This window comes from Acartia tonsa, chromosome 4, assembly GCF_053477335.1.
Source record: "Acartia tonsa isolate MP-2025a chromosome 4, ASM5347733v1, whole genome shotgun sequence".
Taxonomy (NCBI): domain Eukaryota; kingdom Metazoa; phylum Arthropoda; class Copepoda; order Calanoida; family Acartiidae; genus Acartia; species Acartia tonsa.
In genome coordinates this window covers 31,103,318-31,120,182 of record NC_137263.1, presented here as the reverse complement: position 1 = coordinate 31,120,182, position 16,865 = coordinate 31,103,318, and the positions used below count along the sequence as shown (strand labels likewise).

Here is a 16,865-nt window from a genome sequence, read left to right as displayed (position 1 = left end):
GCACCGCCTCCACAAAATTTGCTCAACGCGCATTTTTCTGAACAAGGGGGCGACGCGCGCCAGGCACAACGATGCATAGCAATTAATAACTATCTATAGCGGAGTGTAGAGAAATGATGTCAATCTTGCTATTCTAGATGAGTTGAATTATTTAAGAAATTGTTTCCAAATGCATACTTGGGTTCTTTTCCAAGCTGTTTACAATGGATTTAGAATATATGGATATTATGACAGAGTTTTTTGTAGTCGATTTAGATGTTGGTCAGGATATGGGATTGTCATTTTACCAGCCGCATGCGAGAACCCCAACAATATCCACATATTCTTTAGTGCATCATTACAGGTGTGTACGTACAGCACTATCAACACTCATTCCACCTCACAGTCAAAATGAAAAATATGTTTAAATTTTGTATAATTTATTCTTTATCATATTACGGAATGACAATATGAATATTGAAAGCAACAATTAATAAGGGAAGCACATCCAAAATTATATGAGTAGTTCTTCACAAAAGTATTCTGTAACTGCTGCCCAAAATTCTGCTTTTAGAATTAACATTTAATGATTAAACAGACTTTAGTACTTGATTTTATGTAATAAAGTTTAAGCAGAATATTAGACTAAGTCAAAAATATCATAGTTACTTTAAGTAATTCTTTTCATAATTTATCTAAAAAGTTTTGGCTTTTAAATTACTAAAATTGTCCTAATAAATATCCTAGTTAAAATTGATATATAAAAGAAAGACAATGTTAATGTTAAAATATCTAAATCAGTAAATAAATTCCTTTTTTTTTGTAAAAAATAAAATGAAAAAAATATAATTGATAATTACGCTAATACTTTAAACGAGCATTAGATTTTAACATATAAAGATAATTTTTTAAGTAAATGATAGATCACATATATAAGACGTGGCTTACAAATAACAATTACTTGGAAGGAATGTTTCTTTTATTATATAAAATATTTACACAGATAAGTATACGTGTTAACCAAATATATTGGTATGTCATAATAAATAACATAAATTTTTAAAAACTATTTAACATGATTGTAAATGCCAGCTGAGTTTAAAATAAATTTTTGTAAAAAAAACTGATTTAATCAAAGCCTAAAAATACAAAATTTTAGCTTTTCCAATGGTTAAAGAAAATCTAAAAATTCGGTACATGATTATCGAGCATTTGATTAAACCTAATATATATAAATGGCACTATAAATCATACATAATTAACTTGATATTGGTTATTTAAATAAGAAAGTATACACGGCATATCTTGGTCAAAGCAAAACTTTAAACAATGACATGAAAGGTGAAAGTTATTTCTATTTTAAATCTTAATTGAAAAAAAAAATAGTTTGAAAGTGTTATTAAAATATATCGGATAATTTTATTTTTTATCATCGAATTTTCGACCTATGTACAAATTCTTTTTATTATTTTAATGACATTGCAAAAAGTCTTAATTTCAACAAGACACGTAGTGTTCTAAATTATTAATTTCAGGTTTATACATTTAAAAAAATTTATTCTTGTTATCATAATTGAAAAATGACAATGATTACTGCACCGGTTCATCATAATGTGCAAAATTTCATCCTAAATTTTGGTGAAGTTTTTCAAAAAGTAAAAAAATTAAAATTACCTTATTTTGTATAAATATATATACATATAAAACAATAAACATTTTACATGCTGTATATCAATCCAATGAATATCAAATTTTTTGTATAACTGTTTCAATAATAAGAGAGTAAATATATGATAAAAGACTACATATACAATGAACATGTGACCACATGTTGCTGAAAGCTTTCTGAAAGCCTGAAGATAATTTTCTTAAAAAAATGTATTCCAAACAAAAAAATTAGGAAAGTTTTTTGTCACTGTTTTTCTACAAGTTGTATGAATACATAAAAAAAATTCTGCATGAATAATTTCACTGGAAGTAATGAGATAAAAGTTTGGGAAGCAGATTAAATTATCACTTCAAGTTTTTTTCGGTCAAAAAAAATATTATTTTAAGTATGAAGCTCAAGAATTGTGTTCATTAGATTTGGACAGGATTCTGGTATTTCCAGATACAATGTGCACATTTTCTGGAGCTTGAGATTAAATTTATGGTTGGAGGATTTAAATAAGTCTCTCTTCATTTGGAGGCTTCATCATTAAATCCAGCTCCAGTCTTGGAGCCTGCATCTCCAGCTTTTGCGGGTTGTAAGAGCCATGCTCTGACCGGCGCTTGCGCGCGATGGACACGAAAACGACTAGGCCGACCACGGAGACGAATATGAGTCCAGCGGCCAGTGGGGCAACTATGAGGAGCAGGTAGTCGTCGGATTCGCCACCTCCTGATCTGTGCACACCAGAATACCCAACCTGAATTATTCAAACAAAATTAAATCTATTTTCACAAAAAATAAGTTATTTCAACATGCTAATATAATGTGCATTCTCTTTCTTGTTATATTTTTATAAATCATTAAATATAATTGTTGTTATTGTTATTAATACATACATATGACTAGATTGCATTGTAAACAATTTTTAAAGGGAGAGGTCATTTTCTAGTAAATCCCGTAAAGGTGTGTGTTATAAGGCCTAAAAATAGTAGTAGAACGATAAGGTGCTCTATATATTTGTATTTCCTATTGAATAGAACAATATTTTTTTTAGATAATCCAGGTACGGTTATCAAAAAAAAAAAAAAATTTCCCTATTGTTCTATTCAATAGGGAATACATATATCTAGAGCACCTTATCGTTCTACTACTATTTTTAGGCCTTATAACACACACCTTTACGGGATTTACTAGAAAATGACCTCTCCCTTTGTCAAAAAAAGATAAAAAATAAAATGCCTGGATATTTGAAAAAAGTAACAAAAATGTGACCATCACCTAAACTAAAATCAGTGCGGATTTTTTTTATACATTATAAGTGCAACTTAAACATCATTAGTTTAATAAAATCATTTAAAGTATCACAAAAATTATCTAATTTTATTTGAATAAAACCTCAACCATAACAAATGCCGTAAGTGCTTATTTTTTCCTTAACCATGTGATGTGCAACATTTAACTTATTATATTATCCTTTAAAGTGTTAGTTAGATCTGAACCAAATCCTAAAATACCAGCAAAACATTTAAAAGCAATAAATCATGCAAAAAGCGAGCAAGCAGCCAGGAATATAATCATGCAGGTAAACCTTAAAAAATAATTTTGTTAAACCAAGCAAACCATGTTAAGCGTGCAGCCAACTTGATCTGAAAAGCAATAGCGTGCAGTCTCTTCATGCCCTTCTCCGTGAAATTACCACTCCGTGTATCTCACCTAAATAAGCCTCTCCTCTGGAGGCACCTTAAGAACTGTATCCAGCTGTAACCTCGGCGAGGTCAGCTCCTGTTTCGCGGGCCTGTAGTGACCCTCGCCTTTACGCTTGCGGCGCGCCATGACAACAAAGACAAGAAGGCCAACAAGGGCGATGAAAGCCATGCCTCCGACTATTGGGCCGACTATCAACGCCAACTCTTCGCTCTTCGAGGACTGAGAGAAAAAAAAATTATTTTTAATGTATTGATACATTTTGTATGTTCTTAAGTTGTTTTTTCCCTATGTCAATAAATTAACTTGACCAATTTTTAAACTTATTTTGTTCTATTAAACTATCTGTCTGATATATTTAACAAATTGAAGCTCCTTATAAAGTTTAATAAATTGTCAGGTATTTGTATTAATAATTGTTTACCTTAATATCACAGCCAGGTCCCTCCCACCCTGGAGTACACACACATGCGTAGAATGGATACTCATCACAGGAGGGAACACAGGAGCCCTCAGCTCCACATAACTCTTCATTCTAAGTAATAACAATATTTAACATTTTAGCAAATTAATGCTTTTCAAGATCTTGTACATAGATAATAGAAGAACCATTAAAATAGTTATGATTAAATTGGGACAAATTACAGTTCATGATAGAAAATTGATTGTAAAAATTTACTTTTTAAAGTTTTCACATAAGCATATAACTATATTATATTTGGAAAATAAACTAAACATAACCTAAATACTTAGTAATTTCAAGCAAAATACTGACAACATTTGGTTCGTTTTGTATAAAAAAATATCAAAATTATCTTGCATTGATCTAACATTGAATACATACCTGGAGACATGGATCCATCTGTTGACAATTCTTTCCACAATAATTCTCTTGGCAGAGGCACGAGTAGTCACCATAAGTATCATTACACGTGGCATTGTTCCGACAAGGACTGGCCGCACACTCATCTATATTTATCTCACAGTTTGCTCCTTTGAAGCCTGTGTCGGTGCAGTCACACGAGTACTTGTTGATCAGGTCGATACAGGTTGCGTTGTTCTTGCAGGGTGTGTCGGCACATTCGTCGATGTTGATCTCGCAGTTCTTGCCAGTAAAGCCCGGAGCGCAAGTACACTTGTAACTCTGTAAAAATTATGAATTTTAATTTAAACAATCTTTAAGAATTGAACAAAAATAAATATCTTCATAAAACAGGGAGAAATATTGAAAATAATGTTTAATTTTTCTGCTTATAAGTATGTCTCATTAATCTGTAATTGATATCGGTGATTATCAACAATATATTGGTATGGAGAGTTAAAAAAGTTTTCATGTCAAAATTATAAGTGTGCCTGCGAAGGAAGCAATATTAACCCCAACCCCTCCCCTCAGGGCGGTAACACGAAGCAAAATGTTGAAAAGGCCCCCCCCCCCTTTGTACAAAATGCTTTGCAAAAAGTGAAGCCAAATAGAAGTACTTACTAAAGTAGAGAAAATAGAACTACAGGTTCCTCCGTTCTTACAATCGGCAGTGAACTCGTCACAGAAATTTTTCTTTTTTTCACACGTATGTCCTTCATATCCCGGGGCACAGTCACAGGTAAACTTGTCAGGATCAACAAATTCTGGGTGATTAATACACGTGGCTCCATTACTGCAGGGTGACTCCTTGCATGTGCGCACCTTCAGATACTGACAGTTATCGCCCTTGTATTCGTCAGTACAAGTACAGGTGTATCCTCCAGGTGTGGCTGTCTGGGTGCAGATACCTCCATTTTTGCAAGGTTGGAATTCTTCACATTCATCCTGATCAATCTCACAATATTCACCAATCCAACCGGGGTCGCATCTACAGGTATAGCTATTAATACCATCTTCACAATCTCCATTCTTGCACTCGTTGTCAAAACATTCATCAATGTTTTCAGCGCAAGTTGTGCCATTAAAGCCAGGCGGGCACTTGCATTCAAATTCTTCCGCGGGATTATTGCAAACTCCGCTGTTTTGACATTCGTGTTCGTAGCACAGAACACACTCGGTTTTGGTGATGTTGGCACTTTCAGAAATAACAAACTTGTTTCCAACAGTGTTGTTGATTAGTTCAGCCTCTGTGAAGAAAGGCAGAAGCACATTACCAATCCTGACCTCTCCAGCACATCCGCGGAAATAATCACTGTTGCCTAACTGATCAGTAGACGAGCCAAGCACAACTCTTGCATCAGACATTAGTGAAAACATGTCCAGGTCAGTATCATTGCCATCCAGGTACAGATCACCCACAGAATTACCGTCCACAAAACCATAAATGACACCACTAAGGCTATCAGAGCTGTTGATACTGACAGTGTGCCAATTGCCGTCATCGATTCCACTGCCGAAGGTGAAGTTTTTCATTGTATTAGACACAGGTAAAATAGTTTCAACCTGTCCACCAACAATAGAAATTTTTAGCTCATTATTATTTTCTCCAACAATATGAAGTATAGTTCCATCTGTCTGGGTACGGAACGTGGCAGCTACTGCAGTTTCAAATTCAATATTCTCCAAAATGGTAAACTGGGCATCATAAACAATTGTATTGTTAACGCCATTGAAAGTAGCGTTGGTAACACACTCATGGCCATCAATGAGAGTATTACAAAAGCTTCCTTCTGGGCACTGGTTCCAGTAGCAGTATTCTATCTCATGACAGTTCTCTCCTTTGTAACCTGGCTGACACTCACACACATAATCATTCCAGGTAACATGGCAGATACCATCATTCTGACATGGATTAATCCTGCAGGTATTATCAGTTACAACTCCCTTTTCAATGGCAACAGAAGAGACTTGACCCAAAGATTTCCCAACGACAACATTATCAGAGAAATCAAACTTAAATAGCTGAACAATCTTATTTCTACTACTGCCGTTGCTGAGCTGAACGTCTTGAATAACTCCTTTGAAAAATGTGAATTCTTCTCCATAGGGTAGAATAGTAACTTGTCTAACCACTCTATCAAGAGTTGGTAAGCTGTTGGTCAATATTTCTTCAGCAAGTTCTGTTGTTACAATAGTTGCATCAGTTGTTTGAAGAGTGGTTTCTTCCAACTCAGTCAAAGTTGTTGCTGTTTCAGGATCAGTGCCTGTAGTTGTTTGAGTTGTTGACGTAGTTGTGCTCGATAATGTTGTTGTAGTGGTTGTTGTAGTTATAGCTGTGGGAGAAGTCAATGTAAATGGTGGCACTGTGGTTGGTGTTGAAGAATCTGACACTATAAGATTACCAAGATAAAGATATTCTGGCTCTATAGGATCCACAGAAGATATTTCCTGTTTAATACTGATGGTATCATTAACCTTTACACTCATCTGATTTTTCATTCTTGTCACGCGGATAAAATGTCTGTATCCATTGGCAAGATTAGCAGAGTACAGCTTGAAATACTCTGGAGGTTTGTCCTTAAATCTTGCTTCAACCTGGAGAGTTCCGTCCACTAGTCTGCCAATGATTTGATTTTTAATCGGACTGGTTGGGTTTACACCGAGGTAAAAGATGATTCCAGCTGGTTTTAAAGTTCTTATGAACATTGACAAATCAATGCCCTGCTTGTAGTCATCAGGGTGTTCTACTTTGACAACAACCTGACTGTTAGTGGTATTCTCATAACCAAATGTAGCTCCAGTGTAATTATATTGGCAAGATGGTCCCAAGAAAGGACGATGGCAATAACATTTGTAGTTTCTCCACAAATCTGTACAAGTTCCCTCGTTTTTGCAAGGATTTGGCTTACACTGATCCTTTCTGTAGCAACCCTTTTCAGTGTTGTATTCACGAATAACATTCTGAGTTGGTTGATTGCTTTCAACTTCCCCTGTATCCATGACTCTAACATCCTCTTCAGTAACTTTAATACCATTGACAGTGATATCTTGCATACAACCAACAAATCCAGGGGTGCTCTCGACAAGAAGATTCACTGTCTGATCATTCAGGACACCGCCAAAGTAATTTTGTCTGAAAGCAGTATGGCTACCAGTTTCTGGATTAATTGGATGTAGGGCCTGCAGTCGGTCATTTAGTCCAATTGTCAGATGGCTGATATTAAATGAAACATAAACTTTTTGCCAATTCGTGTCATTAAGATTTTCACCAATGAAGATACCTTCGAAGTTATTTAACATGCTGGAGTGTAAATTTAGACGGCCGTTAAACAGAGCAAGTCTGAAAAATGATGGACTGTGACCGACAGCTACTAAGCCATTATACAGTGTGGTTCTGAAGCGTAAAGAAAGTTCAAATCCTTCAGTTCTGTTGGAGTCCACAGACACGTGGGAGTCTCCTTTAAATGAGAAAGTTGTTGTAATCTGGCACACATCGCCATCAAATCCTGGCATACAGGAACAGTTGCCGCGATGGTCGCCTTCCCCAACCAACCACGGCTGGCAGGTTCCACCGTTCAGACACGTCACTTCTTCGCAGCCAATCAGAGGCACGGAACAATTTTTGCCGCCAAAACCATCTTTGCAGACGCACTGGTAGTCGGCCACCATATCTAAAAAAGAATGAAATTAGAATTCAATCCAATCAAGATTTGTATAAAGGACTAACAAAAAAATAACAACAAACAAGTTAGACAAATACAATTATTATTTTTTCAACTAAAAAATATATTATACCTATTGTTTTACATAAATGTTTTCTTTACAAGTTAGGTAAAAAAATATTCATTATACTAATGTTTACGTTCCTAAATGAAACTTAGTCTAATATAAATACTTACCGTTACACAAGGCATCATTTTCACAAGGGTCATACTTCTCACATTCATTAATTTCAATCTGGCACCGTTCTCCCTCAAACCCTGGCTTACAATCGCATGTAAACTCATTAATTCCATCCAGACAGGTTGCCCCGTTCTGACAGGGCTGGGACTCGCACTCGTCAATGTCAATTTCACAGTTAACACCTGGAAGGACAAACAAAATATGAAACAAGGACAACAGATAAATTTTTACATTATTTACAAAAATGTATAATTATTGAAATATCACTTTAAAATATACTTTAAGTTTTGAATGTCAGTGAAGTTTGGTATATTTTAAAATACCTAAATATTTTACCACTACTAACCGAGAAATAAAAATACTAAATTTGCATATATATTGTAAAACATATACACACATAGTTACCACAAAGAATTAAGCACTAAATGTATTGAAACAAATATCGATGAAAAAAATAGTGGTATTCTCAAATGAATCGATGCATAAAAAAGTATAATTTGCGAGGCAGAGCCAACTTATGAAGCAAAAATTGTCAATTTTTGCAATGATTTTAATATAATCACGAACCACAAACTTTTCTGTTATATGACATTTTTACGGAAGTCAAATGTACAGTAATTCATATATTTAGTATTAATTTACAATACAAATAATAAAAACAACTGGACATTTTGAAATTAAGGTTAGTTACAAGAACGTCCAAGCTTTTTTTGATGGGTGGGAAATTAGGGGTTTCAAAGTTTGGGGAGCGTTATCACACCTCTACCTCCTCCCCCTTTGTTCGTCTATAGTTAGCTAAAAGTTGAGTATAAAAAACGAAAAAAATAGACATTTAGAATATAAAGTAAAGTTTAAAAATGATCATCGAATTAATCTGTAGGACAAAATGAACAAAAAGAAAGCTTACCATCAAAACCAGGCAGACAGTTACAAATGTATCCAGAAGCATTCTCGTAATTAAATCCGAGGCTGAAAAATCCCCTGACGGCCTCGGGAAGCTCGGCCATATCCTCATACAGTTCCTGTTTACTTCGCTCATAACAGGTTCCACTATTCTTGCACGGTTCTTCGGCACACTCCTGGATGTCGATAGTGCAGTTCTTACCATCATACCCAGGCCAACACATGCATACGTAGTCATTGATTAGATCCTGACAGGTAGCATTATTTTGGCAGGGATTTTGCCCTTCCAATTCACATTCATCAATATCAATCTCACAGTTATCGCCGTTGAAGCCTGTACCTGTACAGTTGCAGGTGTACTCGTCCACGCCGTCACTACACTGACCGCCGTTCAGACAGGGGGCCGAGGCGCAGTCGTCGATGTTTATCTCGCACTGGTAGCCCGTGTAGCCGGGTACACACGCACAGGTATAGTTGTTGACTCCGTCAATGCAGGTGGCTCCGTTCTGGCACAATCCTGCCAAGCACTCGTCAATGTCGTTTTCGCACTTGGTTCCTAAAAAACGTAAATGTTAGGTATGATTTAATAGGTCTATGCAGCTTATTTTAATGCAAATCTCTTATTGTTATTTTTGGGAATTGACTAGAAGATTAATTTTTACTATATTGTCCTGTACTGTTAACAAACCTGGAAGCCAATTAGAACACTTTGTGCCAGCAAGAAGATGAAGAATAAAAACCCACAGATAAACACAGACAGCTTAGAAATATCAACCTTTTTTCAATAAGGGGAAATCAATTTATCCCCTATAAACATTTTATATCCCCCTTAATTAAACTAAGTTTTAATGGAAATCAAGCTTTAGAGTATACGTTATCTAAGTAATTTTTTTAAGGGTGACATGAAAGTGAATTAAAACCCCACAAAAGTATATACATATATATTTCAACAAGGATATATATTCTACTTTTGAATCGTAGTTCATAATCAATAGCAAAATTTAAACAGAATATTTTCCCATCAAATATTTTACCATTCTTTGTTTTTATTTGATCATGATATTAAACAACAACAAAATAAAAACATTAGTTGGCAATAAGAGATATAAATTCAAATATTTTACTTCATGTTAAAAAAAGGACAATGCTTATAAAAAATGCATGAAATATTATTTAGCATTTTAACACAGTGAGAATCCGTAAGCCAAATTATTTTTCATCTTAAACATTCCCAGGAATCGTATTTCTTTTTATTGTATACATAACTGATTTTTTGTAACATTAAAGAACTAGGATGTATGTTGATCTATTTACTTTTCTGTTTGAACAATATAAACATTATAAATCTGATTAAAGCTCTTTTACATCAGTATTTTATTCAGCATTGAAAACCCCCTACCCCTCACATTTAAAAAAAAGAAATAAGGGTTGTTAAGTAGTTCTTCATTTATTTCTTGTTTTAGGACAGGTTATATTGGGTACTGGTTAGCTCCGCAAGGTTAGGGCCAGGGGTACGGTAAAAAAGATACCACCCCTCCCCCACCCCCAATTTGAAATTTATCTTAAATATAAGGGGGGTTTCAGTGCTTAACACTAACATGCACTTTAAGGGAAAGCACCTGAACTCATACATAGATAGAGCCTGTCAAAGTAATAAAATGATTCAATAAAAAGAGCGTGTGAAGATGACAGAAGATATTAAACTAGCAAAGGTATTTTTTAAAGATATAAATCAATGTGTAGCATATTTTATGGCACTATCATTTATTTCATCTGATTTATATATATAAAGTTTATGACTGTAGTAATAAAATTGATTTTCTAATCTATATCTCCCTAATTCAGAGCAGATTTATAAGGGGGGGGGGGAAGTTTTGCCACTTTCGCTTACTCCGTGATTATTGGGCTAGGTATTAAAGTTAGACTATAGGTTATTTGTGATAAAAGTTTACTTTTGGGTAGTAGCTCACGTATTTTTAATCATTTTTTGGATAACCTCACCCCCTAGCCCCCCGGGGCTCAAAAACCCACTAAAAATGAACCTAACCTTAATTTTCTCAGGAACAATTTGACCAATAGAGATGATTTTTTAAACTTAAGCTATTATGCTTATAAACTAACTTCTAGTTTAGAAGTCACCCCCCTGCCGCCAACCCCTAGCCCTCCGGGGCTCCAAAAAACCCTAAAAATGAACCTATCCTTAATTTTCTCAGGAACAATTTGACCAATAGAGATGATTTTTTAAACTTAACCTTTTATTCTTAAAAACTAACTTCTAGTTTAGAAGTCACCCCCCTGCCGCCAACCCCTAGCCCTCCGGGGCTCCAAAAACCCTAAAAATGAACCTAACCTTAATTTCTCAGGAACCTTTTGACCAATAAACTTGATTTTTTTAAACTTATGCTTTTGTGCTTATAAACTAACTTCTAGTTTAGAAGTCACCCCCCTGCCGCCAACCCCTAGGACTCCGGGGCTCCAAAAAACCCTAAATATGAACCTAACCTTAATTTTCTCAGGAACCATTTGACCAATAGAGATGATTTTTAAAACTTAAGCTTTTATGCTTATAAACTAACTTCTAGTTTAGAAGTCATCCCCCTGCTGCCAACCCCTAGCCCTCCGGGGCTCCAAAAAACCCTAAAAATGAACCTAACCTTAATTTTTTCAGGAACCACTTGACTAATAGAGATGATTTCTTAAACTTAAGCTTTTATGGTTATAAACTAACTTTAAGTTTAGAAGTCGCCGCCAACCTCTAGCCCCCCGGGGCTCAAAAAAACCCCTAAAAATGAACCTAAACTTAATTAAAATTTCTTATTTGAAGAGTTAGAGGTACATTTATTAAACCAAATATGCTTATTTTTAGATGTTATTGACATATTTGATGAAAAAATTAGAATCGGCTTTCAGGTTCAGGTGCTGCAGGCCTCCAGGTCCACTCTGGAGACAGGTAAAATAAAAATTTCTTATTTGAAGAGTTAGAGGTACACTTATTAAACAAAATATGCATCTTTTTGGATGTTATTGACATATCTGCTGAAAAAATTAGAATCGGCCTCCAGGTCTAATCTGGAGACAGGTAAAAATTAAAATTTCTTATTTGAAGAGTTAGAGGTACACTTATTAAACCAAATATGCATCTTTTTAAATTTTATAGACATATCTGATGAAAAAATTAGAATCGGCCTCCAGGTTCAGGTGCTGCAGGCCTCCAGGTCCACTCTCAACAGGTGAAAATTAAAATTTCTTATTTGAAGAGTTAGAGGTACACTTATTTAACCAAACATGCTTCTTTTTGGATGTTATTGACATATCTGCTTTAAAAAAATGAAAAAGAAATTTTATTTTTAGCTATCCAGTGTCCACCTGGAGGCCTGTAGGACCCGAACCTGGAGGCCGATTTAAATTTTTTCAGCAGATATGTCAATAACATCCAAAAAAGAAGCATATTTGGTTAAATAAGTGTACCTCTAACTCTTCAAATAAGAAATTTTAATTTTCACCTGTCGAGAGTGGACCTGGAGGCCTGCAGCACCTGAACCTGGAGGCCGATTCTTATTTTTTCATCAGATATGTCAATAAAATCCAAAAAGATGCATATTTGGTTTAATAAGTGTACCCCTAACTCTTCAAATAAGAAATTTTAATTTTTACCTGTCTCCAGAGTGGACCTGGAGGCCTGCAGCACCTGAACCTGGCGGCCGATTCTTATTTTTTCAACAGATATGTCAATAACATCCAAAAAGATGCATATTTTGTTTAATAAGTGTACCTCTAACTCTTCAAATAAGAAATTTTAATTAAGGTTAGGTTTTTTTGAGCCCCGAGGGGTTAGAGGTTGGTGGCAGGGGGCGTCTTCTAAACTTAAAGTTAGTTTATAACCATAAAAGCATAAGTTTAAGAAATCATCTCTATTAGTCAAGTGGTTCCTGAGAAAATTAAGGTTAGGTTCATTTTTAGGGTTTTTTGGAGCCCCGGAGGGCTAGGGGTTGGCGGCAGGGGGGTGACTTCTAAACTAGAAGTTAGTTTATAAGCATTAAAGCTTAAGTTTTAAAAATCATCTCTATTGGTCAAATGGTTCTTGAGAAAATTAAGGTTAGGTTCATATTTAGGTTTTTTTGGAGCCCCGAAGGACTAAGGGTTGGCGGCAGGGGGGTGACTTCTTAACTAGAAGTTAGTTTATAAGCATAAAAGCTTAAGTTTAAAAAATCATGTCTATTGGTCAAATGGTTCCTGAGGAAATTAAGGTTAGGTTCATTTTTAGGGTTTTTTGGAGCCCCGGAGGGCTAGGGGTTGGCTGCAGGGGGGTGACTTCTAAACTAGAAGTTAGTTTATAAGCATAAAAGCTTAAGTTTAAAAAATCGTCTCTATTGGTCAAATGGTTCCTGAGAAAATTAAGGTTAGGTTCATTTTTAGGTTTTTTTGGAGCCCCGGAGGGCTAGGGGTTGGCGGCAGGGGGGTGACTTCTAAACTAGAAGTTAGTTTATAAGCATAAAAGCTTAAGTTTAAAAAATTGTCTCTATTGGTCAAATGGTTCCTGAGAAAATTAAGGTTAGGTTCATTTTTAGGGTTTTTTGGAGCCCCGGAGGGCTAGGGGTTGGCGGCAGGGGGGTGACTTCTAAACTAGAAGTTAGTTTATAAGCATAATAGCTTAAGTTTAAAAAATCATCTCTATTGGTCAAATTGTTCCTGAGAAAATTAAGGTTAGGTTCATTTTTAGGGGGTTTTTGAGCCCCGGGGGGCTAGGGGGTGAGGTTATCCAAAAAATGATTAAAAATACGTGAGCTACTACCCAAAAGTAAACTTTTATCCCAAATAACCTATAGTCTAACTTTAATACCTAGCCCAATAATCACGGAGTAAGCGAAAGTGGCAAAACTGCCCCCCCCCCCCCTTAGTGTCTGTTTGTCTGAATGACAATTTTTATAATTGATTCATCTACTTTTGGCCATAATATTTAGATCACAACTTCTTCACAACATTATCACAGAGGATATGTTTCTATCTTGGGAAATTTTAAAATGTTCAAATGACAAATTATGAAGATGGTAAACAAGTTAACTACGTATTAAAAACTGATCTCATTTGAATTCTAAATGAAAGCAAAACTTTTAACTCTAGTGAAGGCAGAAATGTTGTGTTAACATGATAGCAAAAGGTATTGGATCTATTTCAAGGGCGTTTAGACGAGCTTTAAACTTCAGGGATCTTACAGGATAAGACAATGGAGATAAATCATTATAAAATAATCACCAATTCAGTCGAGTAAAATTGTTGGTTGAAATATAAAGTTTGAACACTGCTTTAATTAAAGTCACCATAGATTTTACCTATAAATTAGAAAGCGTGATACTAAAACTTTAGGTATCGTAATAATTTAAAGTCCATTATCCCCTCCTTACTATTATTTATTATCTTTGGGTTTGAAATTGGGAAAACAAGAGCATAAACATCCGCACTCAGACAAAATAAAACAGTTTTGTTAAATAACAATAAGATATTTTAATAGATGATATTGCCTTTATACAATTGTACAATTTACCACCTGAAAGTTAAACAAGGATGACAAGTAGCAAACCATTTGTCTTGAATATTTTTAAATGTATATGTTTATGTAGAATGACCTATAGACCAGCGAACAAAGTAAATTGCATACTGGAAGCTCATTGTAATAAAGTATTTTCACAAAATTATCAACAATCTATCCTAAAAAAACATATATTACGGAGTGAAGGACAGAAAGACATAGTGAATTATAAAGTATCTTTACTATTAAAATTGTATCTTAAAAGGTAGACTGCCTAGAAGAAGACAGGATAAGAATGTGGTCGCACACAGACGAAACAGAGATTTCTCATTGCTTTATTTGTCAAGAACAGTTCATCATCTATTTTACATATTGTAATTAAGTATTATAAAACTCCTGTATTTTCAGGGAAGCTACGTAATTAAGAGTAATTATGTAATTTTTCGAGGGGATTTTAAACCAAACCATAGAGAAATATTCATTAATAAAATTAAAGTCTACACCCCGACTAACGAGTGGCGCAGCAAATATTTCTTATGAAGAATTTCAATTTGAAATATTTCATTGTTGTCTGTTGAACAAAAATATTTCTGCATCAAATTTAATTTGAAACAATTACTAGTTTGTTTGCGGGTTAAAATCAGCTCCGTTACTTCAGAAAAAAACTTTATTGTGGGAGGAGGGGTTAGTATAGCAGAGAAAAAGGATAAGTTAGTAGTTCTTACGTCATTATAAGTTTGGAGATCAAGAAAATGGACGATAAACACATAAATACAAAAATATTATTCGTGTGGATTATAGTAAGTTTCAAAGGTTTTTAAGTAAACGAATGAGAGAACGAGTATATAAAAGTGTAATGTCCACATTCTCCCTGTATTTCATTGAACTAGTGCATCATTTGTATGAAATCATTTTATTTCGTGTTTATTTGTCTTAAGATTTTGGTTTAAAGTATTATTCAAGCATCAACACGATTCATATTTATCGAGTTATTTTAGATAAATTTTTGGCCTTTTGACTTATTCCTATATTCCAAAGTATTGAAATGGCATGAGAGTGGCAGTAAAAAAATCTGGGAACTAAAGCTGTAACTTCTATAAATTCACAACCGATAAACTGTAACTATTTTTAAATAATAAAACATTAAATGTTTATACCATATCCGAAGAATGTAATTTTTTAAAGGATATTAAGATAAATATTTTGTATTAATAAAACTACAAATATCCACTGTTATTACACTGTGCGGAAGGTGAGAATAAAATACCAAAGAAGAGTATTTTTTTCTCACTAAATTTTCTGAGATATTGGCTTTAGGGATCAAATAAAAGTGACACAACAAAACATCCAAATTCAATTTAATTTTTTTTTATTTACGCTTATAAAATAGTATTAAATTGATTTAAATCCTAATATAAAAGGAAGGATGTCTTATTTATTTATAATTAAAAAAATATCATTTTTCTGTACATTTTAGTGGGATTAAGAAAATTTGGAGGTTTGATTATGGCACCCAAAGTTTAGGTCCTTGAATTTATGGGAAAGATTACATACATACATGCAACCATCTCAAATATTCCTAATAAAACAAGGATGAGTACTTTCAATACAATACAATCAAGTTAATTTAAGTCGATGGTGAAATTTTTTTTTCCTTTTCATTGATTTTGTATCATAAACTGTACTATCCCCTCGTTAAAACCTTTTGATTTTGTCTGACAAAATTTAGTGATTTTAAAAGTAACTAGGTACTCTATAAATGCTGCCAAAAAGTACAGCCATTATTAATTTGCTTATTTGGTAGCCTTGCTTTTATGGAAGTCGTCATACTTGTTATAAATAATTGAAACCCCAAGAATAAAAAGTGAAACTATTGCTAGTGAATGGACTGTGTTTTATCTGCATTTCTGCGGTGCATTTTTCCCAATACAAAATGTTGAGGAAACAAAAGTTCCTAAAAATTAGATCTTATAAAAAGTTGTATTGCGTAATATGCTAATTGACAAAAATTCCTTTTTTACAAATTTTTTTTTTATCCAAAAGTACTCTGAGACTAGGCAAAAAATGACATGGCAAATAAAATTGTATTGTTTATAAAATTACTGGATGTGGGAGGAAAGTAATTATAGATTATGAAGGTGTACCCAGTATGGAATTTTTAAGTAATGCTTAAAATTAAATTATCTACCCCCCCCCCCTCCTCTAAAGTAATTGGATGTATACCTATGTGTGTGTACATATATACATCCGAATAAGAACACAATGTATGAACCCACAGATCTTTAATTTGCAAGTAAGCCAAGAAACTAAAAATATTTTTCAAATAAAATATGATT

General features: G+C 34.1%; 1 protein-coding gene across 3 annotated transcripts in view; it reads right to left on the bottom strand.

Moving 5' to 3' along the window:
• Window positions 1-402: 402 nt before the first annotated feature.
• Window positions 403-16,865, bottom strand: part of LOC145316771 (protein crumbs-like) — a 68,975-nt gene continuing 52,512 nt past the window's right edge. The window contains exons 11-17 of one of the 3 annotated variants that reach the window (XR_013878685.1): window positions 9,007-9,558; window positions 8,096-8,281; window positions 4,818-7,867; window positions 4,179-4,478; window positions 3,759-3,869; window positions 1,654-2,387; window positions 403-1,283 (exon numbers count right to left, since the gene is read on the bottom strand). Coding sequence is in view for 2 of the 3 variants with exons in the window: in XM_080157497.1 (XP_080013623.1) it covers window positions 2,142-2,387; window positions 3,759-3,869; window positions 4,179-4,478; window positions 4,818-7,867; window positions 8,096-8,281; window positions 9,007-9,558 (4,445 nt within the window). In the remaining variant the exon portion in view is untranslated. Of the gene's footprint in view, window positions 2,388-3,343; window positions 3,557-3,758; window positions 3,870-4,178; window positions 4,479-4,817; window positions 7,868-8,095; window positions 8,282-9,006; window positions 9,559-16,865 lie in introns of all 3 variants that reach the window. The other 2 variants (XM_080157498.1, XM_080157497.1) reach the window with 2 other exon arrangements.